Source organism: Terrapene carolina, unplaced genomic scaffold (genome assembly GCF_002925995.2).
Source record: "Terrapene carolina triunguis isolate 2854851 unplaced genomic scaffold, T_m_triunguis-2.0 Scaffold62, whole genome shotgun sequence".
Lineage (NCBI taxonomy): Eukaryota > Metazoa > Chordata > Testudines > Emydidae > Terrapene > Terrapene triunguis.
The window spans coordinates 63,779,464-63,805,634 of NW_020664413.1; the positions used below are offsets into that span (position 1 = coordinate 63,779,464).

General features: G+C 40.3%; 1 protein-coding gene across 5 annotated transcripts in view; it reads right to left on the reverse strand.

Moving 5' to 3' along the window:
• Window positions 1–25,795, reverse strand: part of IKZF2 (IKAROS family zinc finger 2) — a 136,843-nt gene extending 111,048 nt beyond the window's left edge. For 3 of the 5 annotated variants that reach the window (XM_026647786.1, XM_026647785.1, XM_026647784.1), the window contains exons 1-2: window positions 25,753–25,786; window positions 24,862–24,966 (exon numbers count right to left, since the gene is read on the reverse strand). In XM_026647786.1, coding sequence (XP_026503571.1) covers window positions 24,862–24,966; window positions 25,753–25,786 — 139 coding nt within the window. Of the gene's footprint in view, window positions 1–24,861; window positions 24,970–25,752 lie in introns of all 5 variants that reach the window. The other 2 variants (XM_029910565.1, XM_026647783.1) reach the window with 2 other exon arrangements.
• Window positions 25,796–26,171: the final 376 nt, after the last annotated feature.

Genomic DNA, 26,171 nt, shown 5'->3' on the forward strand with positions numbered 1-26,171 from the left:
CACACACACACACACACACACACACACACACACACACACACACACACTTTGAATTTCAGAGGGGTTGAGAATCCATCTCTAGAGCTGAGTGAATACTTGACTTTTCGGTTCTGTGGCTGTACTAAAAAATTCATTTCAGGTCAACCAAAACTGAATTTTTTCCCGTTTTTCCTCACCAAAGTGAAACAAAAAATTGTGGTGGGTTGACTGAAACTTTTCATTTGACCTGAAAAAAAATAATATATCTTTTCCACATTATTTAGTTGAGGGTTTTTTTAACCTCTTTTTATTTTCTTAAAATTACCAAAATTTCAAAACAAAATGAAAAGTCAAAATATCTCATTTAGAAAGTGGTGAAAGTAAACATTTTGCCTTCAAAAAAAATTATATCTGGGCAAACTATTCCCCAAATTTGACTGAAATTCGCTAATTTTGTTACCTCAAAACTGCAGTTCTTGGCGAATAAAATTCTTGTCTGAAAAATTTTACCCAGCTCTATCTACATCACCTCTAAAAACCAGACCCAGGGTGTCTGAAATCAGGCACCCAAAAAGTCAGTGGCCACTTTTTGACAATCTGTCTGGTACCACTCTCTCTGCTTTGATTCCCACTGTGTATGCGGAGAATAATTCTTGCTCACCTTTAAAATGAGCTTGGAGCGATTTGGGATGAAAGGCCTGATCCAAAGCCCACTGACGTCAGTGGGAGTCTTTCCACTGACTTCCATGGGATTTCGACCATGACCTAGAAGCACAAAGCTTCTTTAGTAGTTCAGATAGTTTGAGATGAAACTCATTTTACCAATGGCCTCACGAGACCCTAGAAAGAAAGTTCTAAATCTACTCTACACAAAACTTCAAAGATAAGTAATTAAAAAGCACCTTGTACAAAGTCAGTTAACTCTTTAATTTAATATTGATTGAGGGGATATCTGTTAATCATTCCATTTGTTAAAGCATTTCCAGGGAGGAATTCACGTTGGTCTTTACAGCGTGCTTTTTGTGCCTAGAACAACAGGTATGGTACTTTCTCTTCCAGAAGCAGCTGGAAATTGATCACTGGAGACAGACAGACACACACACACAGTCTGCTGAATGTTATATAAATAACTGAGCTTTTAATACTTCAACTTTTTAAAAACAACAAGGTTTGTCTTTGAAAACCACACTGGAAAATAATCTCTCACAGGTAACTCAAAACAGAGACTTCTGAAGCAAAGGCAAACACAACTGAGAGCTAATAAAGAGCCTATCTGTTAAACACAGCATCCTGTGAGCTGATCTTGGGTCGCTAGCACTTGCCATTCTACAAACCGCTGGAAAAAAATGGTCATGGGTAAAACCCAATAATGTGACAAAAGCTTCCTATTTCGCTGAAAAGCCCCATGTCATTTGCATCCGTTTGAGCGAATCATTGCAGAACAACCACCTATCAATACAGCTGCTTCCGTGTCACAAGTCTTCCAGAGGGAGAAAGGTGATGTTTCAAGAACGACAAGTCTGCTGGTGCAGGAGACAAATTGGTGGGGGTGAGGGAGAGATGATGGTTGTTGCAATGTCTTTAGTTCAAGAGCCCCTTTGCATCAGAACTGGCAAACAGAGAGATACTCAATGCTACTCTCCTGCTGCCCACACCTGGGAAAGGGGAAAGTTTTAGGTTAATGAGGAAGTTCTCTTGACTGAGGGAGAAAGGGGGAGAGACTTAAATTCACTGGGGCAGGCAGTAGTCTAAAAAGATCAGGAAAGATTTAATAGACAGCAAAGGTCACTAGTACGAGCCCTGAATAGAAACCTACAAACGACAGTAGGTAGAACCAATTGTTCTTCCTTGATGGGCCTTTTCCCACGAGTACCAAAACTCTGTTTCTTGCTGTAAACCAGTAAACTCAAGCTGTTCAACAATCAAGTCATGCACAAAAGCTCTCCCCTTATTGGATGCAAAAGCTAGCTACGATGGGCAAATCTACTAGGATAGGGGCCTAAAGTAATTTTCGAATAAGTAGGCACTTGAGAACTTATGTTCAGCGTCAATATATCAATCATCATATAAGCCAAGCTATGCACCTGCTTAAACATTTGCAAGATCAAGGCCTTAAAGACATTTTCTCTCTGTGCCTTGCCAGATGGCTTGACTATGCCTTGAGATCACCAAATCCCAGAAGGAAAGTTATGTGAAGCACAAACCAGCAAAAGCAATGAAAGGCCTCACGTTCCCTTGCAAAACTGAAAAGGCTTGTAGAGCCTGGTTGGTGAGTGACTATGCATTGCTCTTCTACATGATGAGAAATCTGGGGTGAAAATTAGAGCCAGGTGAATAATATCACTGAAATAAAAGGGTCAACATGTCCCATTTTTTTGACCAGCTGGAAAAAAAAATTTAAATTAAAAACAAAAAAAGGTTCTCACTATTTTCATAAAAATGTTGACCGTTTTTTCAACCAGCTCTAGTGAAAATACAGGACTTTTCCCATAGGACACCCTGGAAACGAAAAACTAAGATGGAAACTTAATCGCAACACCACTTCATACTTCTGGGCCTAAGCGAAAGCTCACTGAAGTCAAGGGGAGTCTTTCCACTGACTTCAGTAGACTTTGGATAAGGCCCATATAGTCAATACTTGGCTGACCCCATCCTCTCCTCCCCAGAAAATATCAAAACCAGACTGGCCCAGTGACTTAGTGTATGTGTACATGAGTGAGTATAACATGCATTTCTCATCTGGAAGCTTAGATTATAACCACTAATTTACTGACCACCAATTCCTTTAGTTTAGGATGATACTGGTTTCCAGATCTCTAGGCAGGGGTTGACTGAGTGATTGTTCTGAAGGACAGTTGCCCATCTAGGGAAATACAGAGAGAAGAGGGGAATTTGCGGGGGGGGATGTATTAGCCTTCCGTATTTAGATCTTTGTGAGGTTATGTGGAGAAATGATACTGAGTGAAGTTGAGGATTTGGAAGAGGAAATCTGGAAATAATACTTAGCTCTTATACAACACTTCATCTCCAAAGTTCTTTACAAACAATGTATTAATTGTCACCACTCTCATTTTAACAATGAGGAAACGGATGAAGAGAGGTGAGTGAATTGTCCAAGACCAGAGAAGAAGCGGACGCAAGAGCAATGACAAGAATTCAGAAGTTTCTAGCTCCCAGTCCTGTGCTCAGAGCACCAGACCATTTCTGCCTCTTAAACAGAAAAACCAAATCCTCCCATTTATTATTTCTCCAATAGAGCCAAGGACATTGAAATAGAACTTCAGGAAAAAAAGAAAGGCATACATAGTATCAAGCCTTCGGTGTGCATTTATAATGCTGTGCAGAAACTGCATTTCAGGATGAAATGATTATTGATTTCTTAATGGATTACTGCTGCACAAATTTACACTCCCTCCCCGCCCCCAACATCAATCTTAGGATAATAATTATAAACGTATCACAGTGCGTAGAGCATTCTGATAGAGTAGAAACTTATCGCTATCTGCCGGGAAATGGCCAGTTTTCTATAGCTCCTGCTCTGACCACATTACAAGAAGCTACTTAAAAATAAATGCTAGTATAAGGCAGAGTTTATAACAGGCCCAATACATACCTTCCGTCAACTTGCATTAGACTGGCCCTTTTCTGAAAACTCATTAAGTAAATAAATCTGCTGTCTTTAAGATAATGACCCACCCATAAATTCCAAGTTTATTGGGATGAGAGTAATTTACTATGTATTTATTATGTGTATTGCAATAGTACCTAGGAGACCTAGTCATAGACCAGAAGCCCATTTTTCTAGGAGCCGTACAAACATACATTTTGCCAACTTATCAACTAAGGTCTTAAAACAAAGGGTTTTTTTTGTCCACAGAACAACTGTGTTATAAGCAGAATAGCATGAGGTGTTTGTCATGTTGCAAAGCACTTAGGAACAGATTCAAAGCCCAATGAAGTCAGGGGAAAGACTCCCATTGACTTCGGATCCGGCCTCCAAACCACCTGAACTTTATATAAAGTAAAAATAGACCTGAAAAAAAAAAATTATAGCCAATTGACCTACCCCTTGAGCTTTGGGAAGGGTCAGATCTGGATCTACAGTTTGAATCTGTCCTCATCACCTTATCTGGGCTATCCACTAGAAGCAACAGATGCAGCCCACAGTTTTACTGCAGACATTCGATAGCTACGTATCCCATGGGGAATCAGTTCCAAGTGTTTCAATTGGCAGTTCTCGTATCCCAGTGGTGCTCATCTTCTCTCCAGGAACTACAAGCATTAGACCCAGGACAAAACATGATCAGCATCATTACAGAAGGCATGGGTTCAAACCTACACAGAGTAAGTTTTTGGAAATGCTGCTCCACATCTAGTTGCCCTGGTATACATTTGCATTTAAATCCTGTCCAACATCACTTCAGCTACATCCAATCCTGATACCAACTGTAGGCAATAAGTAAATCAGGCTTTAGACAGGATCTGAACCAACTCTTCTGAAAAGTTCACATGTGAGTTTTGCTACTCCATCCCTCCTGTATACAAAGTTCACAATAAGTAGGTTGTGCAATACAATGGTCAGATATTTCCTCCATGTAGCGTTACCACTGCATATGATTTTCATGCACGTTAAGGGCCTGATCCAAAGACTCCCATTGACTTTAATGGGCTTGAAGGGAATGGACAGTCCCAAATTATTGATAAAGATGCTACCCAGCTATACAGAATGTCATCAGCATCCAAAAACTATTCCTCTCTAAGAAATATATAAAGAAGGAGGGAGGGATAGCTCAGTGGTTTGAGCATTGGCCTGCTAAACCCAAGATTGTGAGTTCAATCCTTGAGAGGGCCATTTAGGGACCTGGGGCAAAATCAGTACTTGGTCCTGCTAGTGAAGGCAGGGGGCTGGACTCGATGACCTATCAAGGTCCCTTCCAGTTCTAGGCGATAGGATATCTCCATTAATTTAATTTAAGCATCAACAATTTAATTAGCAAGGTGCCTTTCCCCCAGAAAGGCAATTAGGCAAAAACAACAACAAAAAACCTTCTCAAATAGTGTAAGCTACACACACACCCCTCGATATAACACGAATTCGGATATAACACGGTAAAGCAGTGCTCCGGGGGGGTGGGGCTGCACACTCTGGTGGATCAAAGCAAGTTCACTATAATGCGGTTTCACCTATAACGCGGTAAGATTTTTTGGCTCCCGAGGATAGCATTATATTGAGGTAGAGGTGTGTATATATATATATATATATAAAAGCCAAAAAAAGTGTCTTTATAAAGTGCCATAACCGACAGAGTACAGAAAATATAACCCAACAAAACACCTGATTTGCAACTCTTTCAATTGACTTCAGTTAGTGGTGGCTGCAAAGCGAGGTTTGGAAAAATATAGATGTAAATTGAGGAAAGTTGGGGGATCTTCAGAGCTGCAGTAGGACAAGAGATGATATCCAAGAATCAAAACCAAAACCTCAACACACATGAATATTCAAAAGACCTCTCAGCTTCAAGTCAGCCAACATGCATCTTACTCAGTAATTCTTAATGCAATCTTATTTACAATTGGAAATGTCTTATATCTCAGCTCCACCTATTCATATAGTTCAGAGCAAACTGTCGGGCATAAAATGACAAAATGGTTATTGTCAGGGATCCCCTTCAGCATAAGAATCAATTTGACCTATTTTATTACTAAATTATTACTCCCACACAAATTTGCTACCGTAGATATTTATCAGTGCTGATATTTGCATTCCAGAGAGGCGCTCTCAGACGCATATTTTCGTTTCTTCAATCTCAAAAGTGTATTGAACAGATTTGATGTAAACAGCCTGTTGCCAAGCTAGTTAAATTCTTTAAACTTTATACATATAATTATATTGGGTTTTTTTAAAAAATAGAATTCAGAGGGAGTTTCAGATCAAGAAACAAACCATGTTATGAGTCAAAGCAAAATTAGCCTTAATTTCGAGGGGACCCACAAATCTTTGTACTAAAACTCCCACTGCTGTGGCAATATGTGCTGATTGCCACCACACAATGAGCTAAGTGGATATAGTATAGCGGCTCTGATTGAGCAGGTGTTTAAGCCTCACGAAAGTCAATGGGAGTTAAGTACAGGTTTAAGTGCTTTGCTAAATCAGGACCAGAATGGGCTACATTTTCAAAACTTGGGGCCTAAATTGAACACATACTAGTATATGTTTTAACTTGGCAGAATTTGATTTTTTATGGATATATCTCATTTCTGTGGATAATATCAATGTTTATTTTTAAGCATTTTTTATCAGTTTTGGGAAATCAGACAATTATTTACTGACAGGAGAAACCTGAGATTCAAGTTTTGCAACCATTAAAACACAAATTGTTCATGTCACATGTCAAAATATATAAAGTAAATATCCCTAAAATCAAACTACAAGTTTTCAAGTAAGAATTTTTCTTACTCTGCCTATCTGTAAATCATCATCATCAATGGAAATATTCTCTCATCAGTTTCTGGGCATACAGTGAAATCAATGTTTATCAACATTTACCAACACAAATCTAATCCTTCCCAGTTATATACATTACACACATATAATACACACACAAATAAGTAATTAGGGATGGAACACAGCTGTTAGCATACACAAGTACTTGCTTTGTGCAGAAGCTTTCAGAAAACAAGTTCTATCATTCTGCGATAGGCACCACAATACAAGGCACACCATGGAGTTAACTATAGTTGAAGGATCAGTTTAAAAGAATTAATATTTGTCCAAACCCTACAGTGCATTCAGATCCATCACCAAAACTGTCAATTTGACATTTTGACAACATATGAGTGCTCAAACTATCATCAAAATGCTAGTTTTAAAAAACTCTATATTTTCCAAAAAATGAATCTCAGATTTTACAATTTGCACTCTACCTTGTGTTGGTTAGCTACATAAGTCATCCAGTCAGGAAAACAACATAAGAACGGCCATACTGGGTCAGACCAAAGGCCCACCTAGCCCAGTATCCTGTCTTCCAACAGTGGCCAATGCCAAGTTCCCCTAGAGGATGAACAGAACAGGTAATCATCAAGTGATCCATCCCCTGTTGCCCATTCCCAGCTTCTGGCAAACAGAGGTTAGGGACACCATCCCTGCCCATCCTGGATAATATTCATTGATGGACTTATCTTCCATGAATTTATCTAGTTCTTTTTTGAACCCTGTTATGGTCTTGGCCTTCACAACATCCTCTGACAAAGACTTCCACAGGTTGACTGCGTTGTGTGAAAAAAATACTTTGTTCGTTTTAAACCTGCTGCCTATTAATTTAATTTGGAGACCCCTAGTTTTTGTGTTATGAGAAGTAGTAGGTAACACTTCCTTATTTACTTTCTCCACACCAGTCATGATTTTATAGACCTCAATCATATCCCCCTTTAGTTGTCTCTTTTCCAAGCTGAAAAGTCCCAATCTTATTAATCTTGCCTCATATGGAAGCTGTTCCATACCCCTAACCATTTTTGTTGCCCTTTTCTGAACCTTTTCCAATTCCAATATATCTTTATTGAGATGGGGCAACCACATCTGCATGTAGCATTCAAGATGTGGGTGTACTATGGATTTATATGGAGGCAATATGATATTTTTCTCTCTTATTCTCTATCCCTTTCCTAATGATTCCCAACATTCTGTTCGCTTTTTGACTGCCGCTGCACATTGAATGGATGATTTCAGAGAACTATCCACAATGACACTAAAATCTCTCTCTTGAGTGGTAACAGCTAATTTAGACCCCATCATTTTATATGTATTCCAATGTTCATTACTTTGCATGTATCAACATTGAATTTCATTTGCCATTTTGTTGTCCAATCACCCAGTTTTGTGAGATACCTTTGAAGCTCTTCGCAGTCTGCTTTGGACTTAACTATGTTGAGTAGTTTTGTATCATCTGCAAATTTTATCACCTCACTGTATACCCCTTTTTCCAGATCATTTAAGAATATGTTGAAGTATGTTAAATAGTACAGATCTCTACGGGACAATATTATTTACTGCTCTCCATTGTGAAAACTGACCATTTATTCCTACTCTTTGTTTCCTATTTTTTAAACCAGTTGCCAGTCCCTGAGAGGATCTTCCCTTTTATCCCATGACTGCTTACTTTGCTTAAGAGCCTTTGGTGATGGACCTTGTCAAAAGCTTTCTGAAATTCTAAGTACAGTATATCCACTGGATCCCCCTTGTCCACATGCTTTGTTGACCCCCCCCAAAGAATTCTAGTAAGATTGTAAAGGGAAATCATGCCTCACCAAAAACCATGTTGACTCTTCCCCAACAAATTATGTTCATCTACATGTCTGACAATTCTGTTCTTTAGTATAAACCAATTAGCCTGGTACTGAAGTCAGGCTTACTGGCCTGTAATTGCCAGGATCACGTCTAGAGCCCTTTTTAAAAAAAATTGGTGTCACATTAGCTATCCTCCAGTCATTTGGTATAGAAGTGGATATAAATAATGGGTTACAAACTACAGTTAGTAGTTCTGCAATTTCACATTTGAGTGCCTTCAGAACTCTTGGGTGAATACTATTTGATCCTGGTGACTTATTGCTGTTTAATTTATCAATTTGTTCCAAAACCTCCTCTAATGACACCTCAGTCTGGGACAGTTCCTCAGATTTGTCAACTAAAAAGAATGGCTCAGGTTTGGGAATCTCCCTCACATCCTCAGCCGTGAAGACCGAAGCAAAGAATTAGTTTTGTTTCTCCACAATGGCCTTATCATCCTTGAGTGCTCCTTTAGCATCTCGATCGTCCAGTGGCCCGACTGTTTCTTTAGCAGGCTTCCTGCTTCTGATGTACTTAAAAAAATTTTTTTGCTCTTCCTTTTGCGTCTTTGGCTAGCTGTTCAAATTCTTTTTTGGCCTTCCAAATTATATTTTTACACTTCACTTGCCAGAGTTTATTCTCCTTTATATTTTCCTCACTAGGATTTAACTTCCACTTTTTAAAAGGATGCCTTTTAGCCTCTCCCTGCTTCTTTTACTTTGTTGTTTAGCCACGGTGGCACTTTTTTGATTCTGTGACTATGTTTTTTAATTTGGTGTATACATTTAAGTTGAGGCTTTATTATGGTATAAGGAAACAACTTAACATAGATTTGCATATCTAAATAACTGAGCATAGATTGTAGATCTTAATAATGAATTTCTTGTAATCTGCAGACCAAGAATTAGTCAGAGAAATTTCTGAATAATTTCAAACTAATTCAGTTGAGAATTACCAGAGTTGCCAACTTGCTATTTTATTGCCATTATCATGTCATTTGATATTTTTCTTAAAGCTCCAGATTCTCGAGTCCAATAAGAGCAAGAAATCTTAGCTTTCATTTTAAATGAAAGTATTTTCTCTCTCCCTATTTGCAAAGAAAATTTTGAAAAACATGACCTGAGTGCACCCGAATGGCTCAGAAACCAGAAAGTGAATAAACAGAACCGCAAAATGTATTCATTTTTTAAAATCTCATGATTTTTAAGCCCATCATGATTTGATGCCACATTCGTGATTTTTGAGTACTTGGGACTGGCCCGATATTGACTTACACAATTTATTCACCAAAGTACTTGGGTTCTAGAAATAGTGATGTCACCAAAAAGATGATTTTTTTCAGTGAACCAGGAAAAACCAAGAGGAGTTCATATAAGGAAATCAAAACAAACAAACAAATCAGGTAAAACTTATTTCTATGCTGAATATCCTCTTACAACCTGGTTAGTTAGAACATTCAGTATAATAATTGAAGTTTAACTCCATGTTTTCCATTTTGCAATTTACCTTTAAGACAAGCAGTGACTGCTTGTGAACTATTGACTTTACCATAAAATGGGACAATAAAAGCTACTTCACCCCTTATGTTTGCTTCTTTGTAGGTCAATTTATGAGCTAAAAAAAAGAAGAAGAAGAAGGACAGTGCTGCTTACAAGTTGACCAAAGCGAGGTGAAAAGAAAGCTAGTAGGTCATATGTGCAAGAGAATGGGAACAAATGAGGATTTAACTACTGTAGATGTCAAAATATATTGCACGTTAACATTTTGATATAAAACATTTTTTTAAAAAATCCCTGGTTCCTGCCATGTCTTAACAATTCCTTTGTTATTAAAATTCCAGATAGTACACAGGGAATAGTGAGTGTGAATTATTCTACAGTAAATAATCCTTATGGCAGATGAAATATGGTTAGGGTGACCAGATGTCTCGATTTTATAGGGACAGTCCCAATATTTGGGGCTTTGTCTTATATAGGTGCCTATTACCCCCCCAACCCGATTTTTCACACTTACTGTCGGGTCACCCTAAATATGGTGAAACAGCATGGAATATTACTGGTTCTACCTTTTTCCTGATTATTAATAAAGTCGCCGTTCAGTTTTGACGGCCCCAAACTCCAGAAGATAGGAAATAACTCGGGGAATCCATACACAAGCCCAATATTCCCATCTCTCAGACCTTAACAATGTTATGACATATTGCCACTTGAGTCGTGTCCCTTGGCACAACCTCAAAACACAACATGTGGGTAGAACATCCAAATGCTTTCAGCTTTGGCCTAGCTCTCATCAATTTCAACGGGAGCACAATTAGGACAATGCTGAGTGTTTTTTTAAAGGGGAAAAAAAAAAAAGAGCCTGGCCTACAAGTAATTAAGGAGTCAATGAACACACTAAGCTTTGCATTTCCTTTCAGAACACTTCGCTCCAACAGTAGCTTTTGAATCTCCATTTTTAAATTAAATGCATAGTCGTTACATAATTACTGCTATAATTATTCTCCTCACCTACAGATCAGCTTTATTTGCAATTCATTTTAGTTAATTAGTTAGTTGTGGTTTTATATGAGAGGTAATAGACGAGAATTAATATTTGCCTCACCCACACAAAATTGCTTTTCACAGCATGCACCCATGTTGACAAAAAAAAGTTTTGGAACTCCAGCCAATAACAAACAGAAGATTTTCACTACCTGAAAGCATCGAGCATTACAAAATTGTATATAGTGGATTAAACTGTTTATAATTATACATTATAATTTATAAACATATTATAATTATAATTTCACCTCCAGCTTGCTAGGAAATTTCATCCCTTTCTCATGCATGAGGACCTGGCTGCCCATTTATCACCTCCAGGCTGGATTACTGTAACTCACTGTATCTAAAGATGAATGGGAAGATATCACACAGGCTCCTGCTGGCACAGAACGCAGTTGCCTACTTTCTCCATCACTCATGTGACCGTGAGCACATCAAGTTTATGCTCAAATCTTAATTTTCAAATCAATTAATGATCACACCCCAGCTACATCAAAGCCCAAATTTCGATCTGTGAACCACCATGACAGCTGTGCTCCTCTGGGACAACACAGATCACAAAGCCCAGGGGGAAAATAAATAAATAAAACCACGTGAGAGCTGGGAACAAAGTATTCTCTGACAAGGGGACCCAACTATGGAACAGTCTTCCTGAGGAGATTAGACTAATCCCAAAACTGAACATCTTTAGGAAACACTGCCAAGCTTTCCTCTTTGAAGAAAGCCTTTCCACCATAAGTGACACCAGGACTGGCTCCAGGGTTTTTGCCGCCCCAAGCGGCGGGGAAAAAAAAAAAAAAAAAGCCGCAACTGCGATTGGTGGCACTGCAGCGGCAGCTCCACCACGCCGCTTTCTTCTTCGGCGGGAATTCGGCGGCAGGTGCTTCCCTCCGAGAAGGACCCGCCGCCAAATTGCCACCGAACAGCCCAACGTGCCGCCCCTTCCCCTTGGCCGCCCCAAGCACCTGCTTGCTGGGCTGGTGCCTGGAGCCGGCCCTGAGTGACACTCACAATCTCAGCACTCCTTGTATTCCCAAACTTCTCCCAACTCTGTAAAGCAAACAAACAAAACCCCACACCCACCCCAAGCAGAGTTCTGAGCCCATAAAGGGAGAAGAGCCAGAGACTCCATGAAATTTTCTAGGGACTTTGCTATTGCTAATTTTACACGGAAGGCACTCAGAACTATGGTGATGGCATATGTAAGGTGTCCCCTTACTAACATTCAGTGTGGGTGGTTTGGTTGGCTAACTCCCAGTGCCAAAAGAAAGGGGAAGGGTTGATGGGAAATCAGGACCCTGAGACTGACAGTCCCCAGGAACAATGGGGAGAGGCCAATGCTCCAGGTCAGCCTGATTAGCCTGCCCGCCCTGTCAAGCAGGGAGTCAGGAGGGTCCCGTCCTCCATGTGAGCTGGAATTGCCTGGGTCAGACAGAGTGGGGCCGAGCTAAGGAGAGAGCAGGGGCCCAAGCTGAGCTGGGGAGCAGAGCTGGGCCAGATCCAGAGGGGCCAGAAAAGCAGATCTTGTGCTGGGAGCAGGGCTGCAGCCCCAAAGCCAGAGACACGGCCCAGAGAGGAGCAGAGCTGCAGCCACAGAGCCAGAGGCACAGCCAAGGGAGAGCAGACCTGCCCTGGGAGGAGAGCTGCAGAGGGGCCAGAAAAGCAGCCCATGAAGCAGGTCAGAGCTGGGAGCAGAGTCACAGAAGCAGTCTGCAGAGCAGACCCTGTCCTGGGAGCAGAGCTGTAGCAACCAGAGCCAGACGGGCCAGAGAAGCAGCCCAGGGAGCTGGAGGCAGAGCAGCAGCAGCAGTGCAGAGGCAGAGTGGAGCTGGAGCTGAGACAGTGGTGGAGCTGGGGCTGGAGCAGTCCGGAGCTGGGTGCAGTGAGCAGCTGGGGAGAGCGAGGGGGACCCTGGGCAGTGGGCCCAGCGCAGGGAGATGCCTCAGCCAAGAGGCTCTGCAGGCCAGACTTGGAGGTGGATTGTAACTCCGACAGGGCAGGGGTGACGCTGTGAAGAAGGGTCCTGCCACCTAGAGCAGGAGAGCGTGTGGCCACCGCCAGAGCAAGTGTCCAACCCCCAGCGTCTCTGCAGCACAGCCAGGGCCTGAGGAGGAGGCCTGGGACCTACAAGGAACAGACTGTGAAGTGCCCTGATGTCCAGAGACACTGTTTGTGATGTTCCCTGCCACAGAGCGGGTGATGTGTTTCCTTCAACCTTTCCCATTTTTCCTTATTCCTTTTTAAACTAATTGCTGATTAAATAAATTGTATTTGCTTTGAACTGTATGTAGCGATCAGTGGGTCAGGGAGGTGCCCAGTGCAGAGAGCGCACCCCAGAGTGGGGACATTTTAACCCCTGTCCTAGGTGACCACAGCAAGGTTGGGGGTCAAGCCCCCCAGGAATCCTGGGCCCAGCCTTGTTGGGGTTACGAGGACTCTGCCAGACAGGAGAGTGGAAGGGGAGTTCTCGAGGGCAGGGAGGCCTCTGGGTAACGGAAGTGGGAGCGAGGACTCAGATCCTTCCGCTAGTCCATTTCACCGGGGTAGTGCAGAAGCCAGGAAAGTTCCCCACAATAGCGGGACCATTCCCCCGCTTACACAAAACCGTAAGGTAACTATCTGGATCGTGTTTTATTTATCTAATTCATATTATTTTGGCACTATTATTTCTGCAGGCAATACAGCTGCATCCATACCAAATGGTCTTGGGGTCCTGTTGTTTCATACAGAGGAAGCAGGTATGCTGGGCTCGGCCAAAACTTAGTTGGGAGATTGATAAGGAATGCCTACTTTTTACAGGAAGTGGGGCTGATGATTCAGAAGCGATACACGCCCATGTGAGTCAGCACTGCTGAACTAATGCTCCAGCATGGTATTATGAAGGCACTTCAAAGCTGGAGGTGCCATCTTTTGGCCGGGACATAAAATCAGGGCTCTCCCAGTTTGTGATTACCAGTGATCCTTGGGTAATTACTCTCTGCCTAGCCTTTGTACTTTTAATTAAAGAAGCTTATGATCAATTCCTTGCCTCAGATGATGTATAACATTGCTCTGTTCTGTTAAACAGCTGTTGTGTTTCACTCCAGAAGTGGCTGCATTTGAGTGGCAGGTAAGGTGACCTCTATATAAAACTTGCGAAGCATGGTATAGAATACATGTAAGAATATTTATGGATTATTTTCTGCAATCCATTTGTTTTGGTTTTGTATTAGCATACATATTTATATTTATTAATTATAGCAAGAAAATCTCACTACCATCTATTAATTTTTTTATATATAATAGTTATTAGTCAAAAGCTATATTTAAATAACCATGATACCAGACTCATGCAAATGACAACTTTAAAGTGTGAGGAATAAACTCAAACAAGTTTTACAGCATTTTTATATAATTATAGTATGTAAGCAAACACAAATCATGTTATATGCCAATTGGCTGAATCATATTTGACGCCATAACCCTACCATAAAAACTGTTTTGCATAACTGTCTTTAAACCAGCCTACAAGTGTTTAAAAATACAATCACTAAAACTTGGTCTTTAATATTACAGTATATATTATATATATAAATAAAAATTGGGCAGTGCTGGTAGCCCCACTTATAACAAAGATTACCTGACACTTCTCATTATCAGATGCTTTTTTCAGTTGCTTATGCCTTTGCCAAACTTTAACCCTTTGAGTTTCCCAGTCAATCTTAATTCTGCCATTTCCTAGCTTTGGCGTGACTTTGCAACCTGGACATTCTTTCAACGTAGTTTTGTGTATGTGACATTTAAACACGCAGCTGTGATGTTGTGTATAGGGTAGGGGTAAGCAACCTGCGGCACGTGAGCTGATTTTCAGTGGCACTCACACTGCCCGGGTCCTGGCCACCGGTTTGCGGAGGTCCTGCATTTTAATTTAATTTTAAATGAAGCTTCTTAAACATTTTAAAAACCATATTTGCTTTACAGACAACAATAGTTTAGTTATATATTATAGACTTACAGAAAGAGACCTTCTAAAAAACGTTAAAATGTATTACTGGCACGCGAAACCTTAAATTAGAGAGAATAAATGAAGACTCGGCACACCACGTCTGAAAGGTTGCCAACCCCATAGGGGTTTTGTAGAAATAAAAAAAAAAAAAAAAATTCGTGTGTGACTGACCAAGTATAAATTAAAGAAAAGCTGTGAACAACATTACATGCATTTCTCAGGAACCTGTCATGTCCACAAACCACTTAACGCCCCCAGACGCATGGCTGTAACTATGTTCTCATATCCTTGTCGTGTCTAAGTATAGCCTCAAAGCTTAAGGTATGTGAGTATTTATTACATTTTTATTTAGATTTATAAATGAATGAGTGACTGAATGAATGATAAAGTCCACTAGGAACCTAGCCATGCACATTTAATTTATCTTGGTAGCATACGAACACTATAGTGTTGGTTGTTACATGCTCTGGTTTCTCTTCAAAGCGGTGTGGCCTAGTAGACAGAGCACTGGGCTGGAATCAGGAGAACTGTTCTATTGCCAATTCTGCTCCACTTGCCTGCTGGGTTCTAGTCCAATACCTTTCTGGGTGACCTTGGGCAAGTCAGTTCAGCATTGTGCCTCAGTTTCCCCACATGAACCATGCAGAGATGCACTGACCTCAGGGGTGCTCTGTGGGCATGCTGGGATCTGACCACACAGAACATGTCAGGATTTGGTCCTAACTTTGAGAATTTAAACCAGACACCCATTACACAGATATACATACAGGGCTCGCTTACACTCGAAAGTTGACACCCTACCTTAATCTGAGTTAATTTAAAAGTCTAATAGCTATGCCTGAATAATTCCATGTGTAGTTACTCTTATTTCAGAATAAGAGTGTCTTGTTCCTGTTTAGCTTTCAAAATGGATTCCAGAATAAGAGCTATTCCAGAATAATTCCATGTGTAGACAAGTTCCTCCTCCGGCCCTCCATCCCCCAACAGAGTTCCCAGAAGAGATTCCTTGTTATCAAAATACTGCATACATGAATTACACATTACAGGACATATCCAAGAAAAAGTAGCAATAAGCAGTATGAAAGATGTAGAATTGATAACTAGCATTCCTTACTATTTGTTTTCCTTCTGGTGGCATTACAAGAACATGACTAAACGCACAGCTTGATGCAGGACTGAAATAACTAGAATATGAGTTTCACATATAAATCATGAGATGAATTTTGGAGAAAAAAAAACCCCAACTATCCTAATCTTCTCTCTGCAACTTCTTCCTCCTACTTATCAAATAACTGCTACAGTAATTACTTCAATCTTATGTAACTTTCCCTGGAAATTTCTGAACCATCCAAGAGAATAGACCACATGTTTCATGTAAACAGGTTTGCTATAATATAGTCATACAAAGAGTGGTAAATTCTTTCAGTTTCAAAGAAGGGAATTCAAAGACTATCATCAGGTTACTAATCTGTCGGCCTTTGGACAGATGCTGGTATGTAATTCATGCTACCAGAATTTCAAGGCTGCATGAACTCCCACAAACTGGCCATAAAACAAGAAATGGGACATGTCGGCCATGTCCCCTCTCTCTACTCTGGACACCACAGACAGCCCTCCATGGGATCAGGAATCTAAACTCTCTAAATCAAACCGGAGCCATGAAACTAGTTAACGTGGCCTTCAGCAGAGAGGATGGATTCCTGGGGTAGCCATGGTATTAATGCACTGCCAATGGCGTAATATTTCCTGGAAGCTGAACAGGGGGATCACAGAGCCCATGTGGATGCCCAGGACATATGGATTCCGAGGAAGAAACCTATTTTGTCCAGGTGGACAGGGCTGGGAAGGAGAAACAAGATACATTCCACCCACCAAATGTTTACATTTAGTAGAGTATATTTTTGAATATTAAAAAAATAACACCTCCTCCATAACAATTTTCCTAAATCATCCATTTGCTGGAGATGAACTCTGCACCAGGACAATCCCTGCTGGGGAGAAAAGATACTCTGAAAAGTTTACAGTCCTGAATTTAAAGTTACTGGGCCAGATATTCACTGGTACAAGTCAAGTAAGGATCTTACCCACAGAGTTTTCATGGTATCATGTCATTAGTGGGCATATTTGCCATCCCTGTAGAGTGACCAGGGTGCATGATCCTCTAAAGCCCTGGCTGTCTTGAGACGCCAGCAGATCTCAAGTCATCGGCACGAAAAGGATAGCCAACTGAAAGGGCTGTTGCCCTCTGTGCTACTTCCTAGCCCATCCCACTACAGCATAGTGTGGTTCCACTTAGGAAACCTATTTCCACTGTCCCCAGAGTCATACCACACACCCCTCGGGTAATGGGATATAAGGTGCAGGGCCAGGTTTCATCAACATCTGTGGAAAATTCTTCAGCAACTTCCACAGGCAAGCAGGAAATACTACTGCATAGAGCACCAGGGCACCTTCTAGTTCCTATTATGCATCACCATGCCTCTCCCCATGTAAAACAGAGCCAAAAATATGCACAACGCATGCAGAAGTCTATCTGCATGACAATGTCGTCACTTAAGTACCACTCTCCATTTTATTTTACTACTTCCTGGTATCTGCATGCATTTCATCCCCTCCAACGCTATAAGCAGAGCGAGCAATTTGGCCTGATAAAGAGCTACGCATATTTACCAAATTGTTAAGAGCAACAGAAGAGAACAAATTTAGTTTCAAAGGGAGATAACTACATCTGTGCATCAGAGGGCAGACTTGGACTCCTACAGAGCTTAAGAACTATGGGAACTACAGAATGCTAATGACCTAAAAAGGCAGATATAGGTATGACAGACAAAATTCACTGCCATCAGCGTTTAGTCCTGTGGCATATAAATAGGGTCACGCGCATAATGGAATTTAAAAACAAACAAAAAAAAAAGGGTGGGGAAAGTGAAATGCAGTTTAAAAAAAAAAAAAGTGTTAAATTTCCATACGGTTTTTGAAATGCCTTTTAAAAATGCACCCAACGGTGCACACCGAGAAAACGAACGAAAAACTTTTAAAGAAAAATATATATATAAAAAAAAAAATCTATTTGACCATGTACACCATCATTACAATGTATTTGTGTTACAGAGGCATCAATCCAACTCTGGGCACCGTTGTGCTGGGCACTGCAAATAAGTGCTTGTATACATAGAAAAGTTGTACCAATTTAACTACACCGGTATAGTTAAAGTGGTACAACCTCTTGAGAGTGGAGACAGTTATCAGTATAAAGGTACTTTATAACCAGTATATCTATTCTTGTGTGGGATGGGAAAGAAGCCATCCTGGTATAAGGACCTTTATACCAGTATAACTACATCCACACTAGTGGTTGTACTCATAAAAAAGATTAGAAATAATTATGCTAGTACAGTATCTGTGTGTACACCAAGCCTAAGACACAACATGAGGCAGAGGCTGTCTCCAGAACAGTTTACAGTCTTTACAATTCAGTCCAAGGAAACACAGTGGCACAGAGACACCAAGTGACTTGCCTACCACACACACACACACACACACACACACACACACGCTGGGAGAGCAGAGAACAAAACCAGGTCTCCAGACTCCCTGATCCACCAGCCCACACAGCCTCTCAGTGAGCTGTGATAGCATTTGGGGATTCTACTTCTGTTCAAAAACCTCCTGGGTAGGGCAGTAGAGAGGCTGATTTTCAGCTTCCAAACTGATGGTGGTAGAGGGAAACCTTCTCTACCCCAGTGAAAGAGAGAGACAACACGGAGCATGCTCAGCATAAGAGGCCAGCAATAGGCATGGCACCTTGCCAGAACAGAAGGGAATGGGGGAAAGTATTTTGGCATGTTTTCCTAAGACACCAGTTCTGTGGTTACAGCTGAGTTGGACCAGACCAGGTAGTTTCATATGGGGAAAAACAGCCTGATTCTACTAGGTACCCTATCCAGTGTTTCTTTTAATGGTGGATGCAATGTAAACTACGGAATAACCTAGCCAATTAAACCACTCCCTGAGCCTCCCCACACTCAAACCATGTAAGGCGAGAGGAAGTAGGAGGCAACAGAGCCCTTCCTTCCCCTCTTTAATTAAAAGCATAGGGGAGCTCCCCTGCTCTCCTTGGCTTGTATAAGCACCCTGCCCTCAAAAGTTCCTCTTCCTCCTTAGCTGGGAGAGAGAGAGAGCAGCTCCCTCTGCTGTTTCAATCAGTTTTAACCACTGCACCTAAAGCAATGGCCAACGCAGAGAACTCCAGTCCTGCGTCTATAAGGCCCAATCCTACAAGATGCCCAGCACTTTGAACTTTCCATTGACTTATGGAAGGAGAGGGAGCTCAGCACTTCTCGCAGGATTAGGAAGCCGGTGCTTGATCCAGTTCCCATTCAAGTCCATGAAAAGGCGCTTATTTACTTCAATGGGAGCTGGGTCTTGCCCCAAGTTTGTCTTTGGGGGAAAAATGAAATGCTGCCTGGTGAATTTCTATTCATTCGGTTTTGAGAAACACCTGACAACTACTATATTCCAAAGAAATGGAGGACTTTCCCCCCCTCATGAGTGTCTGACAAGAAACCAAAATGAAGATTCAAAAGCTAAGTATGAAAACCTGCTGACTCTGCAGCTATCGAGAACGTTGAGTGCTGTAACAGGGTGTGTACTGGAGAGCTAACTGAAGATGACAGTCAAAGGATATTACAGAAGCTCTAGAAGGAGGGCGCGTCCTGTAACAAAGCTGGGGTAGGTGACCTCTCAAAAGAGTCTATTGGTGTGAATAAAATAGTATTTAAACAAGATTAGGTGATCATTCCACTCCACCCTCATTATAACACTCACCAAAAGGGAGGAATGCTTTTACTGCCAAGTATGTGATATGGTAGGGAGTGATACTGGGAAAAAGTATACATAGGTGAACCCAGCTTCACCTGCCTTCTAGTTACAAACAGCACTCCCTCAGGATAGTTCAGGTTGTGACTAAGGTGTGGTCTATACATAGATTTTGTACCTGTATGACCATTTTGATTAGGAGTATGATTTTTTTTAAAACCAAAATAGTTTTACCAGTACAACCTCTACTATGGATTAAGTTGCACCAGTATAAAGGTGTCTTATACCATTATAGCTTATTTGCCTTCTTATAGAAGCACTTTCATACCAGTATAACTGTGTCCGGACCGAGGGGCAAGGTTTCCTACCACTTTAATGATCAGTACTAAAGCAGTAACATTTTTCTTTGTACACAAAGCCTAACTTTATGTCTAAAGCATGAGCTTTTCCCCTCTAACGGCACCAACAGTCAACCAGTTTGCCTAAAATTTCTCGCCAGTTTGCCTAAAACTTCATGTATGTTTTTCTGCCAGGGAGAATATTTCTTGAGAAGTTTGAGGTTAATTGGATGAGGGATTTGGGTGACGCAAATGTTTTTAAAAAATGAGGATGGTTAATTTTTTCCAAAATTTCTTTAAAAAACCAAAACCTTCCTCTCTCTAAAATCAGCTTGGCCCAGAAACGTCATTGGCCGACATCCTGTGAAACCAGAACTACTGCTTTATGTTATTCTGCATTGGCCATCCTGTAAAACTTAATGGCTGTGCTCATTACCTACAAGAGAATAAATAAATAAAAGTTCCAAGGTTGTATCACAACACAATCTTCAAACCCGATTTAATTTCAGGCCGTTTCCTTGCAAAAGGTAGAATCCATAGATGTGTTTATTTATTCCAACAAATGTGATGTGGGAAGTGAAGTTGATACACCTACAGTAAATGCAACATTTTGCTCAGGGGAAATGACAGAGGTGACACAAGAGTTGTATTAGAGTTTCCAATTCAGAAGGAAAATTAAAGCTACCAAGCAAGATTTTGAGCTTTAAGGTTACAAGAAAGGGACACAACTGATGGTGCGGAATAGTCTTTTTTGATTGGTTGGAATATAATATAGGTAATTTTATAATAATGTCTTGTCTGACTTCTCTATAACAGATTCTAACTTCTTAACACTCTTTTTGAATTCCCTTCACTTGGTACAATCATCCCAATAGCTTTCTAGTCTGCTACTGTTATTGTTTCCCAAAGCCAACTACTGTAGTAGAGTCATTATGTTCAGCAATTGACTCAGGCAACTATAATTATTTTCTTATCAAATTACTTCTTATTCTTTAATATTTTTTCTGCATTGTTATAAAAACATTTTTAAAGTGCATTGATTTTTTAATCAAATATCAAAATTGTTGGATTTTAATATTTATTATTGTTCTTACTCTATTTTAAGGCGTATTTGAATCTAGACCTGGAAATAAGAAAGCCATCTGTGACACCCATTGTAGCACCGTTTAACTCTCTAATTTAAGTGGAACTTTCCTCTGACATGGTCAGACGCCAATAGCTGCCATTATTAATTTTCCATACAATAGCAGACAATGGATTTAGAGAAATATCTTTCATGTTACACAGAGTGGTCGTCAAGTCAACTAAACAAACAACCGAGCCCTTGTATTACAGTGGACTTTTTCTGAGTCCATTGTAACCTGGAAAAAGTGTTTCCTCTCAGACAAATTCTATAGCAAGAATGTAGTGTGGAAAAACACCGGAATAGCTTTGTTTCTTTTAAAAATTGCTTTATTTATCTGCTTCATCTGCTTTTACATTGTTCCTCTCCTGAGAATCTTGTTCAGTTTTGACAAGTCCCTGCCCATTTTATTTCCAATTCAAAGTTCACCAAAGTCAATGGAAAGACTTCCAATGACTTAAATGAGCTTTGGATCAGGGCCTTCGGTCCCTGTTCTGCAATGAACTTTGGATGGGTGGTACTGAGGTCAGTCAATGGGGCTCTATCAAGCACCGGCATCCATCCACACCAAGCTCATGCATGATCAGAGCACTTACGAGAGTTTACCCAAGTAAGGACTGAGTAACTGGTGAACTAGAACTTCCAGCTTTGGGCCAGTGTAAGCACATAGTTCAATGTAAGCATGCTACTGGGTACAGTATTTCTTGAACTGGAGTTGGAGGGAAACAGTCTGCCTATTCATCTGGCTACTTACAATTTAGTTACAATAAGTTACTTAGAATTATTTGAGTATTTGCCAATACCTATCTGTACTTTGCTAAAGGGAGATGCATATTGTAAGGTATACATATCATTAGTTAGCTATGACAAGCAATCTATCCTGATTTATCTTTCAGGATCATCTCATTTGGAAGAAAATTGGGTGTCTACCCCATCTGTAACCTATGCATGTAACTTTGATATCGTAAAGTGATACTATGTTAAGGAAGCAATAGAGACTCTTCAACATGAGCCAAAATATTTAACCTGCAACCTTTTGGAACAGAAGCTGAAAACATCAGTGGCCTGGCCAAAAGTCTTACTAACATGGAATTGCCACAGGCTAATAAATATGAAGAACTCTTCACCAAGCGCATCATTTTACTACTGTTGAGTGAGAACTGCTTGATTGGTTCAGAAGCAAGTCTTGCACTCTCGTCTGCTCGATGCACTCTTTACTGTATAGTAAAATACCCAGGAAGATTGCCTTGTCATGGTTTCATCTCCATTTAAACTGGACATGGCTGAAATAAGAGCTATGGCTCAAACACAGGACTGAGGATCTAATCCTGACCTTCACCCCTGCAGACCCAGAAGAACTAATGCAGGTTCCACTTCTTTGGGGGATCAGCAGGTAAATCTGGGAGTGAAGGATTTGGGGGCCCAATCTACCTCCCACGGAAGACAACAGCCCCAATACAGCACTGCCCAGTACCTTGTGTCGCCACTTACACCAGTGCAAAAGTAGTGCAAAACACTACCAAATCAGAATTACACGCACTTGGTACCAAAATAAACGGGCACTCCAGCAGTGTATCAAGATCTTTCCAGCGACTTCTAATCAGACCCATGGTCTGTGCACACAGAGTACCCGTCCTCCCTACCTACCTACTATGGAGCCTACCTTCATGGGGTGTGCTTGCATCGCAGCAGCAGGAATTTTGAAAGGCAAGAAAATCCACAACTTAGCAGTTTCCAATAGCCATTCTCCTCCCTGCAAAGGGAAAACGTAGAGGCCCACGGGCTACTGAAGCTCTCTGAATGTGGAACATATGGTGGACCCCAATGCACAGCCTCGTTATTTGGCCTGTATCCACTGGGTTGAAGATTTGGCCCTATGTGTAAACTAACCAATTCAACTGCAACAAAAGCCTGACAGCCTCTAATCAACATCTTTGATTTTTTTGACATGAGATAAAGCTCCTCACTCTAAAACATTTTGATGTTTGATCAGAAGAAAAATCTAGTTTTGTAATGAAAAGAAGAAGAATGCTATATGAAAAAGAGGGGGTCGTATTCCTCGGTTCCAATCATACAGGCAAAAGTCCTGCATCCCAAATCAAATTTTACCTGCCTCCAGAACACTGGATAGAGCCCTACATTTGTCCACATCAACATATCCTTAAAACAGGCCAAAACAGTGAAAGTTATTGACACACATGCAAGATTAAATATTCAGGAATTTTCGCCAACACCAGGAGCCATGTGCATATGCTGAACTCGGAACATGCATGTTGCAGGCATGAATGAGATTAAACTAGAATAATCATTGCAAATCATTGCACAGCGAAATCAAATGCAAAAATATTTTCACATGAACTCAGCAGACAGCTGTACTCATTAATTAGACCCTGGTTTTTAGCCTATATGATAAAGAAAAAAACCCACTGTTTTAAATCTTATCTCTGATGAAGCCTTCCCATTAATAAAAATGTAAACAAAGAGAGTAGTAAAACTTTTATAAGCCAATAAAAAAAAAAAAAAATCAGAATCCCAATGCAGCAGGATTGGAATTGTCTAAAGCTGCTGAATTAGGACAGGATGTCATATAAAGTTCAGCCCAGAGTGTTAGCAATCACATTCTCTAGCAACATGTATATAATTGGAGATCTTCATAATAACCCTCAGTTTTAAAGGCTCATAAAATCTGTATTTTACTCGTAATTTGCAGGAGGTAAAGTAACACTTTCCTCTCAGTAAAAAAGGCTTTGAGGATAATATACTTATTATTACAAACAAACAAATTCTTAATGCCTTACTTTTCCTTCCTGAATATTTGGAGAAATGTACAACTTTTTTTTACTGTATATATTCACACACACAAGAGAAAGAGAGAGAGAGAAAAAATGAGTATCACAAAGAAAAAAAAACCCACTGAAAGTATATTGGAAACAATACATTTTAAATTACTTTTGAATACAAATAATAAAGCACTTTATGATAAGTATCTTGATAAAACATTGTAATCAACAGTGAAACAATCTATGTTCTTAAGATAAAAGTATGTATAGGCTCCAAAATGTAGCTGAAAGGTGTTTCATTTAAGGGTGAAAAAATCCATCATCAAAAATATTAAGTACACCTGACTCTCGGTGTTACACTCACAGATCCCTCTGCACTTTCTCAGTTTCTCTTTTGACATTCTAAAACAAAACCCTTTCAATTTGTTAAAGACTCAACTGGTGAGAGAGTTCCATAAATTACCAATTTATACTGGCCATTTTCTGAAATTTTCAAAGCAAAGCTAAGGTAATGAACAGGATGCTGAAGTTTCCATTCAGAACAGTAAAATATATCCTGCCATCAAGCCTGCATAGTGTAACTTTAGATTTTGCTTGAGTCAAGCCTTTTTGAAATAAAAGCTTGTGGGCTTTTTAGATACAGCTATTTCAGACTGCTTTTTGGAATCCTGCTAAAAAGCTGTTTGGATCTCAAAACCGTCAAAGCAAAACAAGGACTAGTAAAACCTAGTGTTTCCTACCTGGTACAGGTAAGGACCAGCTCTCAAATGCCACCTTGGGATACTTCAGACTAGTAATCAGACTCATGTTTAGAAGAGACACTAACATGAACAAAACCAAATCTGTCCCGTCCTTTTCTTCTTTGGTAGCAAAATCTACGGTAGTGGCTTTAGTCTAGTGAGCAAGATGAAGACCCCACAGACTAAACTAGTCCAAATATGCTGCTAGAGAGAAATACACAAAAAGAAGGCTTACTGCTTGTCATGTGACTTGGTGAGGTATGCTGCCCATTGGGTGTGCTTGAAGTGAGGTCAATAGCCATGTTGGAGTGCTCCCTTTCGGGCGAAAGCTCATTGTCACCTGCTTTCACAAAATAAAACACTTAGGTTTCTGTCCCATGGCACCATAAAATTATCCAATTATACAGCATTCAGACTTGCTAACTTCTTTTCTACCCACCCGCCTTCCCCTTTTAATAGATTCCTCCACGGTCAACTAAAATTGGCTTCCTAGTGACCACAAACATAATATTTTTTTTATTAGAATCAAAAAGTATCCTCCAGTCCTCACAGATTATAAAAAGTACACGTGCAAATCTTGCTCTGGCTGCTTTACATGAACAGAACTTAGAATTACTTGCCCATTTCTACGTACTGTGGTGCTAACAGACTAGAGACTGAACCGGAGCAGAGTGGAGTATCATTCTGATGTAAGGACCTTCCACTCCAATTTTGATTCATGATTTTCATGTAGCTGGCCACTAAGCTAGAATAGTTCAACAAAGTAAAAATATTTTCCCCTAATGAACAAGAAGGGAGCAATGCACAGTACTAAAAAGCCTCACAGTAAAAAATGATTTAGTTTCTGTCCTGTTTCTCATTTATGTTTTATATAAAATAAACATTGCTCTCTTATGAAAATATTTAAGTATATAATATAGTGGTTTTTAAAAATAACCACTAAAGTTTAGTGTTAAATGGTCTCTCTCCAGCGTTCTCTTACAATATGGAGTTTAATAACAGCACAAATGAAAGTTAAGAGTTTCGGGGGGGGGGGGGGGTATAACACTTTCTACAGAGATATTGTGAAAAGGAAAGCAAAGGAGACTTCACAAGTAAACCAACAAAATTAAATAAAAGTACTTACATGTTATATATCCATCAGTAGCCTCTGCTTCCATAGTCAAAGTGCAGTGCTACAAGGCAAAAGAATACACCCTCAAAAATGCCTGCCAGTATCAGCCATTAAATGCTTAAACTTACTTAAAGCCATTAGTAGTTGCCTCTTTTGCTACTGCTGCTGCAACCAGCACCTAAGAAACATGCAAATGAGCACACGCCGTGCACTGGTAAGTCACTGAACTCTTTTGGCAAATGATCTAAAGCTGCTGCAGATGGGGGTAGAAAAGGTAAGTTTGCATCTTGATGAGCTGTGTTGAGACTATAATTTGATTTTTAATTACAGTTCCAGCTGCTTTAATGATTTTTTTTTGAGGTTCCAATTGGACCAGGTATGTTTTAACTGGGATTTTAATGCTTTATCAATTAGCAGTTCTCACAGCCACA